Source organism: Taudactylus pleione, unplaced genomic scaffold (assembly GCF_031769625.1).
Source record: "Taudactylus pleione unplaced genomic scaffold, aTauple2 ptg000054l, whole genome shotgun sequence".
NCBI classification, from domain to species: Eukaryota; Metazoa; Chordata; class Amphibia; order Anura; family Myobatrachidae; genus Taudactylus; species Taudactylus pleione.
This window is the reverse complement of record NW_028284456.1, coordinates 4,784,160-4,804,819: the sequence shown is the minus strand read 5'-3', so window position 1 is coordinate 4,804,819 and position 20,660 is coordinate 4,784,160. Positions and strand designations below refer to the sequence as shown.

The following is a 20,660-nucleotide window of genomic DNA, read 5'->3' as shown; positions in this document are numbered from 1 at the left end:
TATGCCCTTGGACCTAACCTCTGGTCCCGAACCATATTGTTACACTGTGATAATGTGATTGCCCTGTATTTGTGTGCTACATGCAATAGCTGCCAGTATTTTCCCTGCATGCATTTGCACCGCTTGTTTTTGAATTTACTTACATGCATTATTCTTCAATGTTCTAAAACTTAAAATTAAACTAACAATTAACCATGCACACCGCCTCAAATTGCTGGCCACTGTCTCTTTTTGAAATCACATAGACTTTAGATGGCAATAGACTGCAGCGGATTAATGCTTCTATTTGTCAGCAGAGTCTATTGTAAACGGGGCAATCCCACTGAAATTGCACACGGTAGAAACCGATGAGTATTACAATCAGATTTAAATAGACAGCAGAATATGCTGCTTAGTAAATCCGTAATTTTGAGTCTAAATCGTTCCGGCGATTTGCTTTCGAAGTCAAACATGATTCTTAATAAATGTACCTACTGGTCTCCTCTCAGAGATCTAAGCAATGTGGATGGCTAAACACCAACATTACACTAGTAGAAAGCGTTGAGTGGTCAAAGCTCTAAAGTCCTCCTCAGCTCCTGGCATGCACAGGTTTACCTACCAATAGTATATAGACATCTTGCCCATTTTAGCTCCGGTGATAAGTCATTTTGATCAAGTTTTGGAACGAGCAGCCTTCGTGCCACCTTCTTGATTGTATTTATTGTTGATATCTCTAAACAGGTCGAGATCCCTCCCTCTGCTCAAAATATACTATAGCCAATATCTTTACTGAATGCAAACAACTTAGATAAAATCCTATACTTCCTTCCCTTATTTATCCTGACAAGGTCTGTTTTTCCTTGGCAGACAAGGCATGAGCTATTGACCTTATTTATTCTATACATGTTAACGCTATGTTAATGATCTTTGGCGAATTCGGTTGCTGAAAAAGCCTATATTGTGCTTCTTGGCTCTAGTGCTAGGGTCTATGGTATCCACTGGATAAGTTATAACTGGTATTTCAGCTTTATACAGTATTGTTTCCCCAAAGTAATAGCATTTGTCAATGGGCTGTCCTCATCTTCACTCATTTTCTCCAAGTGGTACAAAACATGGTTGCCCCTTCTCTCTGGTTTAATTGTTATGCTATGATTATGTGCACTATTGATAGAACCCCTCACTGCACACATCTGGGCTAATTAAGGCAAATATATTTTGATTACATCTATACAAATATAATAAGAATGTTGTGGCTGTCTGGTCGGTCCAATTGGCGCAAAAACTACTGAACTTATTTCATGAAAACTGCATCATTTTTGTAGTGGGAACTCCTAGAAATAACCTGCACTTTGTTTCATCTTTATTCGTCAAGTAAAATCTAAGCAAAAACAAAAACATTATTTATTGACATAATCAATACAAAAGTTAGGTGTAGCACCATATGCGTGGCTGGTAAGGGCTTGGGGGAGAGGTGCTTTGGGCCCGCGTTCACTTGGAAATTATAGGCTACATAGCAGTCTGTACGCAGGGCACACAGTGGCCAGTGACACTGGTGTGAGTGGTGGGTGAAGGCGCGCCTGCGACGGGGCCCCCATGCAAAGCAATAAAACTTGAACACCTCAAATAAAAAAAATGTTGGGAGAAGCGATTTCATCATGGGCGAAGCCGCGGGCAACAGCTAGTATAAATATTTAATACTCCCATTCGGATTATAATATTAATAAAAAATTGAGACAAAGGCCTCATTAGAACAGAGGTTCTCTTTTAAATGGCACCAAACCAAAATGAAATACCTAAGTACAGTTCAACAAACATCAATTACTCAAAGCAAATTTTCCTCACTTCCTTTCTCAGATAAAAAATGGGTCTGGAAACCTGGAGCACAACCTCCATTTCCATTTGTGTCAAAATTAAAGAAAACAGATCTAAACTCCTGTATCGCCAGCACTATGTGCCCACAAGACTACATAAAAGTAGCCCAGATGTTTCAAGTGCCGCTAGAGGAATGCTCAGCAGAGGGCTTATTCATCCACATTTGGTTCCTCTGGCTCAAAATTCCAGCCTTTTGGAATGAAAAATCAAGATTCTGTTAAATTCTATTTTGAATGCAGACATCCATCTCTCTCCCAGATTCTTCCTCTCACTACTGGGGATGCATGTAGCTACAGGCCATCAGAATAAACTAAGACGGCATTAAGTTACCCAGGCAATCTGCTGCTATGGGGCATATTCAATTAGCCGCGATAAGCGGTTTTCGGCGTAAAAGTTTAGCTGATGACGTCATTTCACCAGGTGAAAACTTATCCCCATATTCAATTCCAAAGACTTTTCGCCTACGCGGAAAGTTACTGCATTGGAATAGGCAAAAAAGATTGGCCTATGAAAGCAGGCGGAGAAAAGTGCAGAGTTGGTGTTTTGGGGTGCAAAGGTGGGGAAACTACCCTGCATCCTTGGGACAGGCCACTGAAGGTTAACTGCATCAAAAAAAAAAAAAGTTAAAGAACACCCCAAAAAATTACTGAAAAAGGGGGCAAAAAGTACAAAGTTGGGGTACAAACTTAAAAACTAGCGAAATACGCTTATGCAGCTATGGTGGAGGTGTTTTTTTGATTGTAGGTGCTTTCTGAAGGTGCGTTTTTTAGGTTTTTTAAAACTTCACTTTTGAGATTTTAAACCATGCTTGCACCCCTGTCCATGTACCCCAAATTTGCTGGGACTACTTATTTTCTCAAAAAAAACTCCCTGCTAAATGCTATTCTTCACCACTTGTGCAAAGACGCTAATTACCAGCTATTTAGAGCATTTAAGTATCCCAAATACAGTAGCTTCAGCAGGGCTATTCGGGGGCATCTACATTGATCCCCAATGTTAGTGCATCTTTTGGGGGGTGCAAGGCTAGTTTCCCCAAATCTGACAGCACTTTTCTCCTGTTTGAGTTATGCCGGGTCACTTTTTCGCGTCTTTTGGAATTGAATAGGGCGAAAAGCAAGGCCACCTTGCGAAAACTTTTCACCTCCAAAACAAGCGAAGTCGGCAAAAAGTACGGCAGGCGAAACCTTTCCGACTTTTCGCGGCTAATTGAATATACCCCTTAGCAGGGAACTAGAATCTCCCAATCCACCCTTGTTTAAATCAGATCTCAAAAGGATCTGTTATACTGCAGCTAACGGCCATGACAACTCAAATTCTTCAACTAAAACTTGGGAGCCCTGGATTTCTTACTTTAATTGACATTAATTCAGTAATAGGAATCTAATAACGAGTCACCTGAGTCCTTTAATTTTTCCTTCCCATGATCCCATTGTTGCAGGTCACCACTCATTCAATGTCACATATTCTCATACTTTCTCCTGTGTTCCCAGGTTCCCCCAAAGTTGAAAAACAGATTCAACATGTGTTGTGATTAGGTTTATCATTCTAATCACCGTTATTTTATTGTTCTTCCAAAAATATATTGCTCAATCATGTTGGGTGAAGGTTTTGTATAAGTCTAATACCATTTGTATGCAATGTTTTGGTATGTATATAAAGTGAGTTAAAAAAAATCATAATCCTGGGAGCTTTCTAAACAGAAATTAAATTACCTATATGTTACATGGTTTCACAGTGTGATGTAATGATAGAGAATTAGTTACATGTATTTGAACACATCATATCAGCTTGTTGTGAAATAAAGTAGAACAACAATTTTATAGCATCCCGGCATTTAGTTATGTTTCCCATAGTGTATTGTTGTCAACATCCCTTTGCATCATCCGTATCACAAGGAAGGGTAGAGGTCAGGGAGCCAATGACAAAGAACCTGGCTGTCTTCCAAGTGCTCGCACCCCAGAGAATATAGTTGCTTAATGAAACTCAATTTCCGTAATAGTTCGCTTGTATCGGATAGAAAGAAAAATTGCATAAATTAGAAAAGTCAGATTCACTATAGTAATCTCAAGGGTAAGGCTAATGCAATTCATGCCTTTCTACAAACATTTAACTCCCTTGGACCAAAATGTAAGGTAAATCAAATTTAGCATGTCTGAAGAACAAAGCTCACAGGATTGATCAAAGGTAGAATACATAGTAATCTGGTAGATCTCAGACATTAATGTTTCAGTAGAAGTGAAATTAATTTTCTATATTAAAAAAAAAGAGCTGTAAGCCGTAATGTTATAAGATATTCTATACATTGAGACATAGCGACAAATGTAATATCTGCAGACAAGACTGTAGCAGTGTTATGGTTCGAAAAAATCAGCTAATGACAATCCTCACAAAATGAATTGCCACCAACACTCACAGAGGGGGAATTCATTGCCACCAACACTCACAGAGGGGGAAGTCATTACCACCAACACTCACAGAGGGGGAATTCATTGCCACCAACACTCACAGAGGGGGAAGTCATTACCACCAACACTCACAGAGGGGGAAGTCATTGCCACCAACACTCACAGAGGGGGAATTCATTGCCACCAACACTCACAGAGGGGGAATTCATTGCCACCAACACTCACAGAGGGGGAATTCATTGCCACCAACACTCACAGAGGGGGAATTCATTGCCACCAACACTCACAGAGGGGGAAGTCATTACCACCAACACTCACAGAGGGGGAATTCATTGCCACCAACACTCACAGAGGGGGAAGTCATTACCACCAACACTCACAGAGGGGGAAGTCATTGCCACCAACACTCACAGAGGGGGAATTCATTGCCACCAACACTCACAGAGGGGGAATTCTTTGCCACCAACACTCACAGAGGGGGAATTCATTGCCGCCAACACTCACAGAGAGGGAATTCATTGCCGCCAACACTCAGAGGGGGAATTCATCGTGACCAACACTCACAGAGGGGGAATTCTTTGCCACAACACTCACAGAGGGGGAATTCATTACCACCAACACTCACAGAGGGGGAATTCATTACCACCAACACTCACAGAGGGGGAATTCATTACCACCAACATTCACAGAGGGGGAATTCATTGCCACCAACACTCACAGAGGGGGAATTCATTACCACCAACACTCACAGAGGGGGAATTCTTTGCCACCAACACTCACAGAGGGGGAATTCATTACCACCAACACTCACAGAGGGGGAATTCATTACCACCAACATTCACAGAGGGGGAATCATTGCCACCAACACTCACAGAGGGGGAATTCATTACCACCAACACTCACAGAGGGGGAATTCATTGCCACCAACACTCACAGAGGGGGAATTCATTGCCACCAACACTCACAGAGGGGGAATTCATTGCCACCAACATTCGCAGAGAGGGAATTCTTTGCCACCAACACTCACAGAGGGGGAATTCATTGCCGCCAACACTCACAGAGAGGGAATTCATTGCCGCCAACACTCAGAGGGGGAATTCATCGTGACCAACACTCACAGAGGGGGAAGTCATTACCACCAACACTCACAGAGGGGGAATTCATTGCCACCAACACTCACAGAGGGGGAAGTCATTACCACCAACACTCACAGAGGGGGAAGTCATTACCACCAACACTCACAGAGGGGGAAGTCATTGCCACCAACACTCACAGAGGGGGAATTCATTGCCACCAAAACTCACAGAGGGGGAATTCTTTGCCACCAACACTCACAGAGGGGGAATTCATTGCCGCCAACACTCACAGAGAGGGAATTCATTGCCGCCAACACTCAGAGGGGGAATTCATCGTGACCAACACTCACAGAGGGGGAATTCTTTGCCACAACACTCACAGAGGGGGAATTCATTACCACCAACACTCACAGAGGGGGAATTCATTACCACCAACACTCACAGAGGGGGAATTCATTACCACCAACATTCACAGAGGGGGAATTCATTGCCACCAACACTCACAGAGGGGGAATTCATTACCACCAACACTCACAGAGGGGGAATTCATTGCCGACAACACTCACAGAGGGGGAATTCATTGCCGCCAACACTCAGAGGGGGAATTCATCGTGACCAACACTCACAGAGGGGGAATTCTTTGCCACCAACACTCACAGAGGGGGAATTCATTACCACCAACACTCACAGAGGGGGAATTCATTACCACCAACATTCACAGAGGGGGAATCATTGCCACCAACACTCACAGAGGGGGAATTCATTACCACCAACACTCACAGAGGGGGAATTCATTGCCACCAACACTCACAGAGGGGGAATTCATTGCCACCAACACTCACAGAGGGGGAATTCATTGCCACCAACATTCGCAGAGAGGGAATTCATTGCCACCAACACTCACAGAGGGGTAATTCATTGCCACCAACACTCACAGAGGGGTAATTCATTGCCACCAACATTCACAGAGGGGACATTCATTGCCACCAACACTCACAGAGGGGGAATTCATTACCACCAACACTCACAGAGGGGGAATTCATTACCACCAACATTCACAGAGGGGGAATCATTGCCACCAACACTCACAGAGGGGGAATTCATTACCACCAACACTCACAGAGGGGGAATTCATTGCCACCAACACTCAGAGGGGAAAAATAAAACATAAATGAACGTATATGACTTGTGATTGCCCAGATGCATTTGAATTCACTTGGATGCCTTGTGTTAACTCTTTACTAGCCAGGGACATATTAAGAGAGAGGAAGGCCCATATACAGTCTCCACCCAGGTCCCTTCCTCTCTAGTCAGCAGTGCAAGTGCATAGACATTGATGCTGTGCCAAAGCCTACTGTGCATGTGCAGGTCTCCAGGAATATTACGCAGCAGCCATTTTCTTGGAGATATTTGTGGGGGTGGGTATAGGGGGTGGAGGGTCAGGTCTGCAGGGGGCAGGGAGTTAGGGTTAGGCTTGGCAGGGGGGTTAGGCACCACTGGGGGGGATTAGGGTTAGGCAGTAAGGGGGGAGTTTAGGTTTAGGCACAAAATGGATGATTTTTATGAACGATAATGATATCATTGAACAATACATCGTTCAAATCGTTCACTGTGTATGAACTTAACCACAAACAAGGCGCACTCCCGCAGCTCAATCTGCCATGCGATGCCATGCTGCCGAAAGCATTCCAACATAGTTTGTCCAGTTACACAGTTACTTGTTGTCTTAAGGTGCGGACACACTGGGCGATAAAGTGGACGACTGAACGATAGCGATATCGTTATCGTTCACTATATCGTCCATTTTTTAACACCAAAACGATGAATGCGCGTTCCCACGGGTCGTTCGTCATTGTCGTTCATCGAGCAAACATGCAGGCCAACCTGACGATATCGTCAGGTTGCTGCATGTTGGGGAATGGGGGAGAGAGCCCGGCGCTGAACGATATCATTAATGATATCGTTCAGCGGGTGTGCTCAATGTCATGAATGACATTGAGCACACCCTGGCAGGTGATATCGCTCAGGGAGCATATCGTCTAGTGTGTACATTCCTTTACTCTATTCTCATGTCTGATTCAGGCCCCAAGTCCCAACATTTCGATCATAAAATAGGGATAGGGATTTTTCCCAATTTATCAACTGCTCCAGAGGTGATGATAACTAATTAGAGATAAAAGCTATGTAAAATTTGCACCCACGAAAACCGCGGCTAATAGGATTGCACGATAAATATCTAGTCGCATGGTAATCCGTTTTTCGAGAAAAAGTCGCTTAACGTGGCTAATAACGCTCCCCCCATAATCTCTTTGATTGCTAAAATTTTCCAGGCATGGTTAGTCATAAAATAACGGAAGAAGTACAGAGTAGCCAACATTGTTACCTATTACACAAACTATCCTTCTCATTCACACTGAATTGTGCTAAGTTTCAGCTCAATGAAAACAGAACTTATCCATCTTTTATCAAGTTTGCATTTAGGGTCTCATTCAGACCCGCTCACAAGCGCCGATGCACTCGCAAGCGGGTCGATGTAGAGGCCTTGCGCACGAGCAAGCCCCGGAGCGAGAGAGAAATTCTCTCGCTCCGGGGCTTACTACAAAAGGGGCGGCTGTCGATGGTGATCGACAGCTCGCACCGTTTTGTAGGTGGAGCGGGGGGTGGCTTGTCAAACAGACGGAACGCCTGCCGTTTTTGTTGGCGGCCCCACTGACATCACAAGCCAAAAGCTCACTGGGGCTTGCGGCAGACAAGACCCTACCACAAGAGTCTCGTCGCAAGCCCCGATGGTCACGATGGTCTTGACCATCACGACCATCAGCCTGGCCACTCGTTAAAGCTGTGGGTGGTCACCCACAGCTTAGCGAGCGGCCAGGAGGCCGGCTCATTTTAGAGATGCGGCCGCCCTCATTCAGAGCGAGCGCTCGCATTTTGCGAGCGGCTCTGAATGAGGTCCTTACATGTTAAGCAGCAGTGTGTTATGCAGCAGAGTGTTATGCAGCAGTGTGTTATGCAGCAGCGTATTATGCAGCAGCGTGTTATGCAGCAGCGTGTTATGTAGCAGCGTGTTATGTAGCTGCGTGTTACAGTATGTAGCGTGTTATGTAGCTGCGTGTTATGCAGCAGCGTTTTATGCAGCAGCGTGTTATGCAGCAGCGTTTTATGCAGCAGCGGGTTATGCAGCAGTGTGTTATGCAGCAGTGTGTTATGCAGCAGTGTTTTATGCAGCAGTGTGTTATGCAGCAGCGTGTTATGCAGCAGCGTGTTATGCAGCCGAGTTTTAACAAAAGAGAAATTGTACGCATTGGCTGTGTGAAAACATGCAAATGTTGCAACCATTGTGATTTGTAATGCAAAGCCCATCGGCGTCTTCGCCAATCCAAGCGACTGCATACAAACCGCAGCTCTTCTGCAAATCAGTCCTTTATAAGACTTCTGAGTAACCCTATAGTACCGCAGAATGACCGCCAGAGATGAAACGCCGGACTCATTTTCACTGGATACGGGATCGCAGTCACAGGCAGAGACATGCACTGAAAACGGTTGCAATATGCCTGCGTTTCAGTCACCATCTCCCAGTTGCCGCCCACAAACAGTTTCTGCCTGTGAATCACTTTGCAAATAAATCCTAATTGCGGTCACATTGGTAATGACACTTGTCGCATGTGCAATGCGACTCAGATGTATGCTCAGACGACCAATAATCACTCCACTGCGTAAACATTGCGTCCATCTCTGAATCAGGTCCAAAGTGAAGTACATAATGTATATACTATATTCTTTTGACATTCAAATGGATTCCATATGTCTCATCTTAGACAGCTCTGAATATTGACAATGAAAATACTTAATAATGCATTTTTTCCTGGAATTCGGGCTCCTGAGGTTCTAGCGATACAGTATGATCCTTTAACTGGATTATTCCATATGACAAATGAAGGAAGGTAAAGTCATTATTTAAAGAATTGTTCCACATTTGTATTTAAAAAAAAAAAAAAAATGTACCCTACAATTACATCCAGTACGTATATACCTTTCCTTGTCTTTTTTATATTTGCCGGTAACATTTGTATACACTTTACAAGAAAATAAATTATTTGCAGCAACAATTAAATGTGACATTGGAATTTGTGAAAGCACATGGATAATCATAAGACAGCATGGGGAAGAGTTTTTCGGGTCAAGCCTAATCTTTAATCAATGTCAAAGACAATACCAAAGGACAACATATCTTATTACAATGGCACAAAATAAAACATTTAGTTAAGTAGACTAGTTCTTCAATGTGCAAATAAGTTACAGGTTAGGATAAGGAAGGACAAGTTGAAAATATTAAATACTCCAAAAGTATACTGATAGGTTGGCTTCTGACAAAAATTATCCCTGATGTGTATGTGTGTATCCATGCAATAGGGAATATGGATTGTAAGCTCCACTGGTACAGGGACTAATGTGAATGTCTACAATATTCTCTGTAAAGTGCTGCATAATATGTGTGCACTAAATACTGTAAATAACTGTAATAAATATCCAGCACCACTTGTTGAAATAAATATGTGAAAATGTACATACATTTATGCAGTATCAGCTAAAGCAATGTACTATGTGAGCAGCATTAACTAGTCAAAGTAACTACATTATACTCTTCACTGCAACTCATTGCACTGTTGGTGTCAGTGGCAAACGCAGTTTTTTGAAAGGGGGGGTTCCAAATCCTGAATTACCGAACCAATGAAAAAACATCTAGCCACAAATAATAGAAGAAAAAAAAAATATCTAGAGAGAGAGAGAGAGAGAGAAAGAGAAACAGCTTACACAGGATTTAGAACCACTATAGTAGAATATACCACTCAGCCTATGACAGGGTGCACACAGACTGACTGACACTGACACACACAGACAGATACACACACCTCTGTCACTAAATAACTTGAATGCAGCAGCCAAATAAATACAGGCAGCATAATTTATTAAAGACCCCCCCTTCCCCCCAGTAGTGCCCCTTATAGTGTCCCCAGAAGTAGTCCCCCCTATGCAGTGCTTCCAGTAGTGGTCCCCCTATGCAGAGCCCCCAGTAGTGTCCCTTATACTGTGCACCCCCTATGCAGGACCCCCAGTAGTTCCCCTTATATAGTGCCCCCCTATGCAGTATCCACAGTAGTGCCCCTTATTATAGTGCCCCCAGTAGTAGTCCCCACTATGCAGTGCCCCCTCCTATTTAGTGCCTCCAGTAGTGGTCCCCTATGCAGTGCCCCCAGTAGTGCCCCTAATACAGTGCCTCCAGTATAGGTCCCCCCTATGCAGTGCCCATTTTATAGTGCCCCCAGTAGTGGTCCCCCCATGCAGTGCCCCCAGTAGTGCCCCTTATACAGTGACCCAGAAGTGGCCCCCCTATGCAGTACCCCCTTATATAGTGCCCACAGTAGTGGCCCTCCCTATGCAGTACCACCAGTTGTGCCCCTTATATTGTGCCCCCAGTAGTAGCCCCCCTATGCAGTGCCACCAGTTGTGCCCCTTATATTGTGCCCCCAGTAGTAGCCCCCCTATGCAGTGCCCCTTACATACCGTATATAGGACAAAGACACAAAATAAAAAAGAAAAACACTTACCTGAATCCGCGTGCCTGAAGCTGTCCGCTTCTCTGTCCTCCCGTCATGCTCTGCACTATGGGAGAGACTTCATGACGTCTCTCCCATCACCCACTGCGGGAGCCGGAATGTGAGTGAGCTCCAGGCCGGCTCCGGGAGTGGGTGCAGTAGCCAATCAAAGTCTGTCTGACTCTCATTGGCTGCTAAAATAAACACACCGCCACCGGGTAGTACGAGTGTACTACCCGGCGGTGGCGGCGTGCTTGCTACTGTGTAGTGCGGACTGCACTCACTAATGTATATGGAGCCACAAGTGTTCTGCAGCGCCTTAAGGCTTGCCTTGCACCGCTTTGCGACATGAGAAACAGAACAGGGGAGGGAAGGGATGGTCTAACATTGGCTGTAGTGGTGTCACAAGTGGGGTTCGGGATGCACCCGGGTGTCACCCACCTAGGGATACACTAAAGTGCTAACTCTTCCTCAGTAACTGGAGCCCGGGTGCTGCACTGTAGCATTACGTGCAGCACACTGTTCCTGACACAGTTAGTGAGCTGGCACTGCAAAAAGACTGGTCCATGGGGCAGTCCGCATCTCCGGGACCCCAGGAGTGACAAAAACGAGGGGTTCGGGCCACAAGGCCACATCCCCTACCGCGAGGCCATGTCCTGACTGCGAGGCCACACCCACTTTTTGATGCTGCGCGGCTTGCCTGCACCTGGTGTCACCAGAGGCAGGGACGCCACTGATTGGCTGAGTACAGCAAGGGTGTGTTTGCATAATTGCAAACAGATACAGACCCACACAAGCACGTACTGTATATAAATTTGTCAGTATCTGCATCATTTGTAGGTGTCTGAGGACTGGTTTGTAGGTATATGAAGACTTTTTTGTAGGTGTATGAGGACTGGTTTGTAGGTATATGAGGACTGGTTTGTAGGTGTATGAGTGCTGGTGTATATACATTGATGATGATAACGGTCACCAGTAAAAACTAGCCACTTCTGATTGGCTTGGTGCAGACTCACTTCTGAAGCCACTTTATATGATTTTGTGGGCATGTTTTAGCAACATTTTGGCTGTATTTGACATTCATTTTTAAAATGTTATTGTGTATTTCACTATCAAAAGTAAAATTTTAAAAAGTAGGTGTAAGTGTACAGTATCTGATGTGTGATGATGTAATGGCTTACATAATCCCCGAGCAATGCTCATGGTGCAGATCTGCAGGAATCTTGCAATTTGTTTGCAGCGTTGCCTATGCATAAATTGCATTTTTTGAAGTGCACATTTTTTAAGTCCACAAATTTGAACACAATTCTGTTCTAACAGAGAAACAGCCACAACTGGCTATTTACAGTAGATCACATTGTCATTCCAAATTTGGTAAAATGACGCAGAGGAATGTTTCTTACCTTAGTAGCACTACACTGTCTGACATAAAAGCCCCGATGGTCACATCTGAAAGAACAAATGATCAGCCATAAAATATGTGTAATGATATGATATAGGAGCAACCTGACCTCATAGGTTACTAAGTAGCTCATTAGTCTCTCTGTTAATTTTAATGGTGCCATTGGTTGATAAGGAGACCATAAGTCACAGCCTCCCTGATAGATTAAAGCAGTTACATAATTCTAAACCAAAAGTGATCATTGATACACTTTCTATCTACATGTACAGTATAATACAATTTCTATCTACATGTACAGTAGAACACATTTTCTATCTACATGTACTGTATACTGAGCTTGTCATTGTTGTCTTAACTTCATTATGCATAAACAGAAAAACAAAAAGACTGGGCGCTAATCAATGAATACAATATTATAAATAACAGCTGCAAATTCACCCGATGGGCTTGTGTTTGCCCACCGCTAATATAGAGATACCACAACAAGACAATGGTGATGCGCTAATAAACAAATAATATAATATGTAGTTCCTGAAAAGGCAGAAACAATTCTCAAGAAACCACCTATATAATATTAATAATCTTTATAAAAAGGAATGGTTCGATTCCCGTCAGCGGCAGCCCGACAAAAGTAGAGTTAGAAGCAGCGGAAGCCCGACAGCACTGGAAACCCAATCGTGGATAGGTGAGTATATACTAACCTAACCCCCCTAACCCTAACCCTCCTTTGGGGTGCCTAAACCTAACTTCCCCCCGAAGTGCCTAACCCTAATCCCCCCTCTAAGTGCCTAACCCTAACCACCCCCTTCCCCGCTGCCTAAACCTAAGTCCCCCGGGGGGGTGCCTAACCCTAAGTCCCCCCCGGGGGTGCCTAACCCTAACCCTCCCTCCCCCTAACCCTCCCGGGGGGGTGCCTAACCCTAAGTCCCCCCCGGGAGCCCTAAACCTAACCCTCTCCCCCCCCCCCCGCGGCTGTCCGCTCGCGGCGCCCGGCATCACTATGATCGGGATACCGGGCGCCGGTCTCCCGGCGTCGGGGAAATGCGGGCGTCTACCTTTAGACGCCCGGCATTTCACCCTTGCCGGGAAATGACAGTCGGGAAGCCGACTGCCGGCATTTAGGCAGTCAGCTTCCCGATTGCTTCCCTTATAAAAATGTCAGTACATACAATATAATCACATTTACACTTATAAATAATCACATTTATCCAATATAGAAAGACTCAAATACACTCCTGAGAAATTAAATATATAAAATATACTGCCTCTAATAGAAATGAATCACTGGATCTTTGATGCCTGAAGCAGTCTCTTGTTAAATTAATGACATGTGGAAAATCCAATAATGTATATATATATAAAGCTCTGTATGACAGAAGTGCGCACACTGTTATCTCCGTCTCTCACCACATCGATACCTAGTTGCAGAATCCCATGAACAATCCGCTGAGTTTGGAAGGACGCACCTCCTATTAAGCATGCTCACGGTGGACACTCCTGGTAAGTAGTGGGGGTTCGGTCGGTGTTTCAAGTGTGCAGCTGATAACCAAGGGAGTTTCCAATGCACAATCCCAATCCCAAGTGAGCTGTTCTGAGTCACAGCTGCTTGTATATACTGTTTGTGCTGATGGAGCTTCCAGCTCTCTGCTTGAGACTCAGGCCCTCATTCAGAGGCAGTCGCAAGAAGCGAGCGCTCGTTCTGAATGAGGGCGGCCGCTTGTTTTTTTTAGTGCGGCCTCCTGGTCGCTAGCTAAGCTGTGGGTTACCACCCACAGCTTCAGCGACCGACCAGGGTGATGGTCGCGTTGGTCAAGACCATCGCGACCATCGGGGCTTGCGACGAGACCCTAAGGTTGGGTCTCGGCAACCGCAAGCCCCAGGGAGCTTCCTGCTCTGATCGAGCAGGAAGCTCCCCACTGACATCACTGCTGATGTCAGTGCGGCCGCCCACAAAACAGCAGGCGTTCCGTCAGGGACGCCTCCGTATGTGTAGCCACCCCCCTGCCAACATCGATAGCCGCCCCTTTTGTAGTGAGCTCCGGAGCGAGAGAATTTCTCTCCCGCTCCGGGGCTTGCGCACGCGCCTTAACATTGACCCGGTTGCGAGCGCTCAGCGCTTGCAACCGTGTCTGAGTGAGACCCTCAGTCTATTAGGCTTCCACAGCACAAGATCCCAGTTTTAGTAGCGTGGCAGCAAAGCTACTGTAATATATAATCACTGGCAGGTAAACCTCTGACCGGTTTCACTCCAATATGGGGGCTTTATCAAAGAGGAATCATATACAGGACAGGACGTCCTTATATACCTGCTTCTTCATTCAATTATTTAACTTGCCAATCAACATATCATCCACAGATTTAAGAGAAATGCTGATCTGAGCACACCTAGGTCAACAGGTAAATGTGATTATATGTACTGACAAATTCAATTTTTATAAAAATTATTAATATTATATTGGTGGTGTCTTGAGATTTTTTCTGCTATTCAGGAACTACATAGTATATTATTACATAGTATATTACAGGTATTTATTTGTTTATTAGCGCATCACCATTGTCTTGTTGTGTTAACTTCATTATGAACCATACTATAACTATCCTTGAACTAATACATACAAAAGAAAACATTGCAGTGCATGAGCTAAAAACTTTTAAATTTAGGACCTCACAGTCTTGTGGACAAAGACTGTATAATACCAACATTAATAACACTATTTTTACTTCAAAGCTGTGTTGCCACCAAGAGAAAATATTTTACTAGCATGCCACTCCCACTAGCTGGGACTTCCCCATTTTCCCCAGAGTTCCCCCATCATGGTTGAAAGAAACTATGGCTACTGAATGGTATTTCCCATAGAAAAGAGGTGAACTAAATTGATTTGTGAATTGGTGAACGGAATTAAATTTATTAGAAATTTCTATATTTCAGAACTGGCAGAGTCCTGGGAAAAACATCAGCATGCATGATCGGACTGGCCCACAGGGGTACAGAGGAAATCCCCAGTGGGCCCTACTTCCTGAGGGCTCCATCTCCTCCTCTAGGAGTCAAGCAATATCATGGATGAACTTGGGTGCTTGATTGGTTTCTACGGAAACTACACCAAGATTATCTCTCCTACCAATCAAAGTGGGTGGTCCTGACACACACCCCTCCACTCTTTTGCATGTCCTCTTTAATGGTTGGCCAAGTCCATCTGTTGTGTTTGGCCATACACCCTGTGGTGACAGACCATGCCTCTTAGCTTGGGCCCCTACCATTACATTCCTTGGTGGGCCTTTCATGCCCCAGTCTGACACTGTCAGCATGTAGCACCCCCTAGGCTCTGACTAGGGGGAGGGGCACTTAGAAAAATCTTTAACATAATTGGCAGGACAGATATTAATTAGTGATTGAAAATAACAAATCAGACATTTGCTTTTGTTGTCTAATTTGCATTATGCCGATGACAGCTAAAAGCAAGTTGGTTGCCCCCTCCCCCCCATGTTAACACTGCTTATGAATACTTGTAAATACTAAAAAAACACAGTTCTTAAGTTATCTTGGTTTTTAATTTATAGCTGCTAAGTAATCCATTGTTCTCCATTCATGTCAGTGATGTTAACAGAAAGATTCTTGTGTGGCACAGCTTATAAATAACAGGCAGTAATGGAAAGTTTCCAGGCTCTTCTAATAGCTGAGTGTAGATGCCTCTGTGACATCTGTATATAGTGCATTACACTAGGCCATACTAATGGAACATTAACCAGCATTACAAAACAGGTAAATGAAATGTAGATGAAGGTAATAGGTATGTGTTATACCAAATCAAAACAAGACTATTATACATGCCAGATTCACACTGACTGGTGCATGGCAAATGTTTAATACCATCCATAGTAATACACCATATTAAAATAGCCAGTGTGGGGTAAATAAGGTCAGAGGGTTTCCATTTGCATAAGACATATTAGATTGCTGGACAAGTGTGTCGGTCTAAGCTTTTCAAGTGCATACAGTATCCTGCCATAAATGGTCTTTGTTATTGTTCTGTGCTTCTAATTATTCGCCACCCAAATAAACTTTTGCAATGTGAAAATTGGTATGTTCATCATGTTAAGTTATCTGCCTGCAGATTTTGCAATTAAATTGATGTGTTTTAATACTGTCAAATGGAAAATACCTTCAAACACAACAGAGAAACAGCTTGTCAGATAGGAATGCAGGGAATTAATCATTTGCTTGGACTGCCTTTTAATTATAGGAGTCAAAATCCTTAAACTGCTATTGAGGTTTTGCAACCTGATCCACAATTTTGTTACAAAGCTCCCTGAAACATAACATCACATAGAAATATGCACATTTCAATGCACAAAATCAGCGGTTCCTAAACTTTTTGGAATCTCGGCGCCCTAGAGTATCGGCATTTTTCCGAGGCACCCCTTGGGCAAAAGTTTCTTACTGAGAAATTCAGCAAAAATTTTAAAAAAGTAAATTGTGCTTATACTGTATATATGTCACCCTTAGGGTCAGTTATATGGTTGGTGATAGGGCTGCACTTCTGTTTGTCCACATATTTTTGATTGGTAATCATTAGCACGGGTTTTGCCTATTACACTGACCAAAAATCATTTAATTTGGTACTGGACTACCAACCCAAAGCACCCCTGCAAGTGCCCTGAGGCACCCCAGGGTTCCACGGCACCCAGCTTGGGAACCACTGCACTAAATAGTTTCTATCTGGATAGCTCTACACTGGGGTCATGAGTAATTTAGATACTTTTTGTTTGTGGCAATCTGTAATAATGCAATGCTTTGTGCAGTGTGTATGGATTATTTAATACAAAAAAAATATTGTACATTTATAATCTTAAATATCTATTGCTGTCTTCTTAGCTTACCTAAATAGCCATTTTTGTCCATATCAACACCACCAGAAATTGACTGTCCAAACATTCTCAAACCCGGGTTAATTTTTCTTCCAGACAGCCGCTGAATAACAAAGGTGACAAAATACTACAGTATAGTGATAATACATGTGATTTCAATAAAATATACAATCTGTAATATTTACTCATGTACAACATCACTATCACTCCGCATTCAATGCAGATTATTTTAAAATTAGAATACATTACCTGTTCAAAACAGCAACACCATAATACTGCTGAAATGGCACTTTTAATCTTTCATCATCTATTATATAGATACTATATAATAATAATGGATGGTTTGTCCCATCGCTGTCATGCACAGTGGGAGCCTGTGTACATCCCCTCCAATGGATTTCAAGGCCGTGACACACTAATGTGACAAATGCGCAGTCGGGGTGAGCGGGGAAGAGAGAGGAACCCTGGAGCACCAGTGACACAGAGTAAGTGTGATAGCAGTCCGGGGCAAGAACAGGCTGGGGGGCTCCCAGCGTACCACAAGTCCAAATTACTAGTTAATTATACTTTGTAACATAGCAAAGCCCAGGCCCTTCTGCATTCTGACTGGTGGATAACCATGGCCATCCATAAATCATTGTGCTACTGCAGAGTTTAAAACACATTCAGAGCAGCCTGTATCCTTTGACTGTCTCTCACCCACTAGACACATCCAAGTAGTGTGCAGCAGCAGGCTAGGGGGGGTCATTCCACCCAATCACCCATCTGCCGCTGCTTGAAAATCTAGGAAATTAGAGTTATGCATTAATTAAAATAAAATATTATATATTATATTCTAATATATTCTGTTTTATAGTAAATAAGAACAGATAACAGATATATATACAGATATATTACAGCCAACAATTAATTAAATTAATTTATTGTTATGCAGTAGTACTCGATTTAGAAGATAAAATAACACCAACCATTGAATACTGTGGAACAATCCCATCTGCATCCCCATGATATATGTAAACTGCTCCCACGTAATCATCTTCTTTTGGTGCTCCAATTGCAACATCTGATGCAAAAATAAAATATAATAAAAAACATTATTTTAACATCGATTTGTATTAGTGGATTATTTTCTAAGGACATAATGACACAACCTCATTTCACTCAAAGTTCTGGTGCTTCAGGGGCTACATAATGTAGCATAAGTATGCATGTTATAATATTTTTCTCTATGTTCTCTGGGCTTGTTCACACAGCCAGCCTGTTCTACAGCTAGATGGAAACAGCACTGATTACCTAATAGGTACACACTGACGCTAGTTTACATTACATCACACAGTTGCAGACAAAGATAAATGTCATTTATGATGATAGCATGTTTTTAATGTTTAATCCATTTCTTATTCATGCATTCAGTTATCACTGAAATTGGCCACTGACCTACAGTATGCCGGTAACACAATGACAATGTGCATAATTCCTAAATACTGCTAAACGTTTATAAACTAGAAAATACTTTCTGAAATATAACACTTTTCAACATGCAGTAGTAATGCTCCAAATTATTGATGAACTTATATGAAATATATGTAAGAAAGAAAGGTGTTGAGTTTTTGGATATTATCCGTAGTGAGAGTAACATCATGTACATACAGATGCGCCCTAGCTCATTGTGGCTGATTGCACCACAAACGTACTCCCGCATCACGCTATGTGCCACTATATGCTATGGCGCGTCCCTGATCGAGGGAGTGCGTTTCCATTCAATCCTATGGAGACGCGAATGCGCGCCTCCGATCGGGGGAGTGCGTGTCCCCCATCCTTGCCTATGGAGACGCAAATGCGCGTCTCCGATTGCGGGAGTCGTCTAGCGACACGCAGGGCGCAATTCGCTGCGCTACAGGCAAGGATGTAGCTGGACATATCTTGCAGTGCCTTTTAAAATATTATTTTATTTTAACATTCTCCACTATATGGTTAGTGCCGGTACAAGCCATGAAGTTATGCAGTTTTATATCTGCGCAAGATATTTAATCCTGGTTGCTGAAAGGCCTAGCCAGCTAGAATGGAATATATGTGTTATATTGAGACAAAAAAATCAACACCCTCTTCACACAAGTATATCTGTATTTGAAATTGTGCTTGTGTGTTCATGAAAGGAGCTGGCGGCATTGATAAGCAAGCAACAGGCTTTCTGTGTTGAATTGCTACTAACATTGTCTCAGGAAAGTATAACAAAACCTCATGTCACTTTTGCTATTGTAAACTATTACAAGTTCAAACCTCATTCCTTAAAGTTAAAATATTCCTAAATTAAATACAAATGCTGACATTTGTGCTGTGAATATTGCTAAACTAAACTACAGCCAGGATACCTTGGTACCTGAAAAGAAAATGAAACATTATAAACAGAAACTGTGTATTTACTTGAATACTAGTATAACGGACTGGGTCACTTCACTCTCTGTCCACCCACGCCCTCGGCCCTCAGGCCCCGTCCTCTCTGATTGCCTAACTCCTGCGCCCCAATCTGTCAATTTGTCCCGTTGGGGCATGCCCAGGCTTCCATTTCGTCTGCATTGGGGAACGGGACAGTTTCTACAATTATTATATTGATCTATATCATACTCATCTACTCTCCCGGAATGTCTGGAAGACTCATTCATTTTGGGGAGAGCTGCATCACTGTCTTCCTAGATGACTGCTCTCCTTTTCTCGAAGTAGCCATGGGTTATATGATGTGATTGGCTGCAGCATGATGCTGTGATTTGTGACATTAAGCCGTGTGGGAGGGACCAAGATGCCTTGAATCATGATGCCACAGCCACACCCCCTACACTTATCACTGGACCATCCCTCTGGGATCTCTTTTGATTAAGTATGATCTGTGATTTGGGAATTGGATGATGTTTTCTATTGTAACACTCATTGTCAGCACAAGTGTCCTCATTATCTGCTAAATACAAGATAGATTGAATTAAATATAAGTTACCTCAACTAGCAGAGCTGGGGATTACCAGACTTAGGGGAACTCAATTAGCCACGGTAACTTACCACGTGCTAATTGAATCCCAGGGGCAATTCAATTAGCTCCGAAGGCAACCCGCAGGCTGCACTAACAGAGATTTTTTTTCGGGTCTGATCCGACTCGAAAATAAATCCAGATAACTACGCTGTTAACGGGTGAAAAGAACCCGTCAACGCATAGGTCCATGAAGTTTTCAAGGATTCTGTGTTAACGCCCATTAAGACATGTTAAAGCCCATTAACACATTAATTTAATGGGCGTTAAAAAGGGTCTTCAGTGAAAAGGGGGCTCTAATTGAATAGCCCCAGGCGTTAAAGCCCGCGGCTACCACCCTTTTTCACACCAGTTACACTAACAAGTCTAATTGAATTCCCCCCTGTATTCATTCCAGACAGTGCTCCACAGTTTTTGATGCTGCTCTGACAACCATGAACAATT

At 43.3% G+C, this 20,660-nt stretch overlaps 1 protein-coding gene across 1 annotated transcript in view; it reads right to left on the bottom strand.

Annotated features, from left to right (window-relative positions):
• ITGA9 (integrin subunit alpha 9) overlaps positions 1–20,660 on the bottom strand; it is a 512,195-nt gene that overhangs the window by 270,753 nt on the left and 220,782 nt on the right. The window contains exons 11-13 of the mRNA XM_088464409.1: positions 18,166–18,260; positions 17,210–17,300; positions 12,333–12,378 (exon numbers count right to left, since the gene is read on the bottom strand). Of these exons, the coding sequence (XP_088320535.1) occupies positions 12,333–12,378; positions 17,210–17,300; positions 18,166–18,260 (232 nt within the window). The remainder of the gene's footprint in view (positions 1–12,332; positions 12,379–17,209; positions 17,301–18,165; positions 18,261–20,660) is intronic.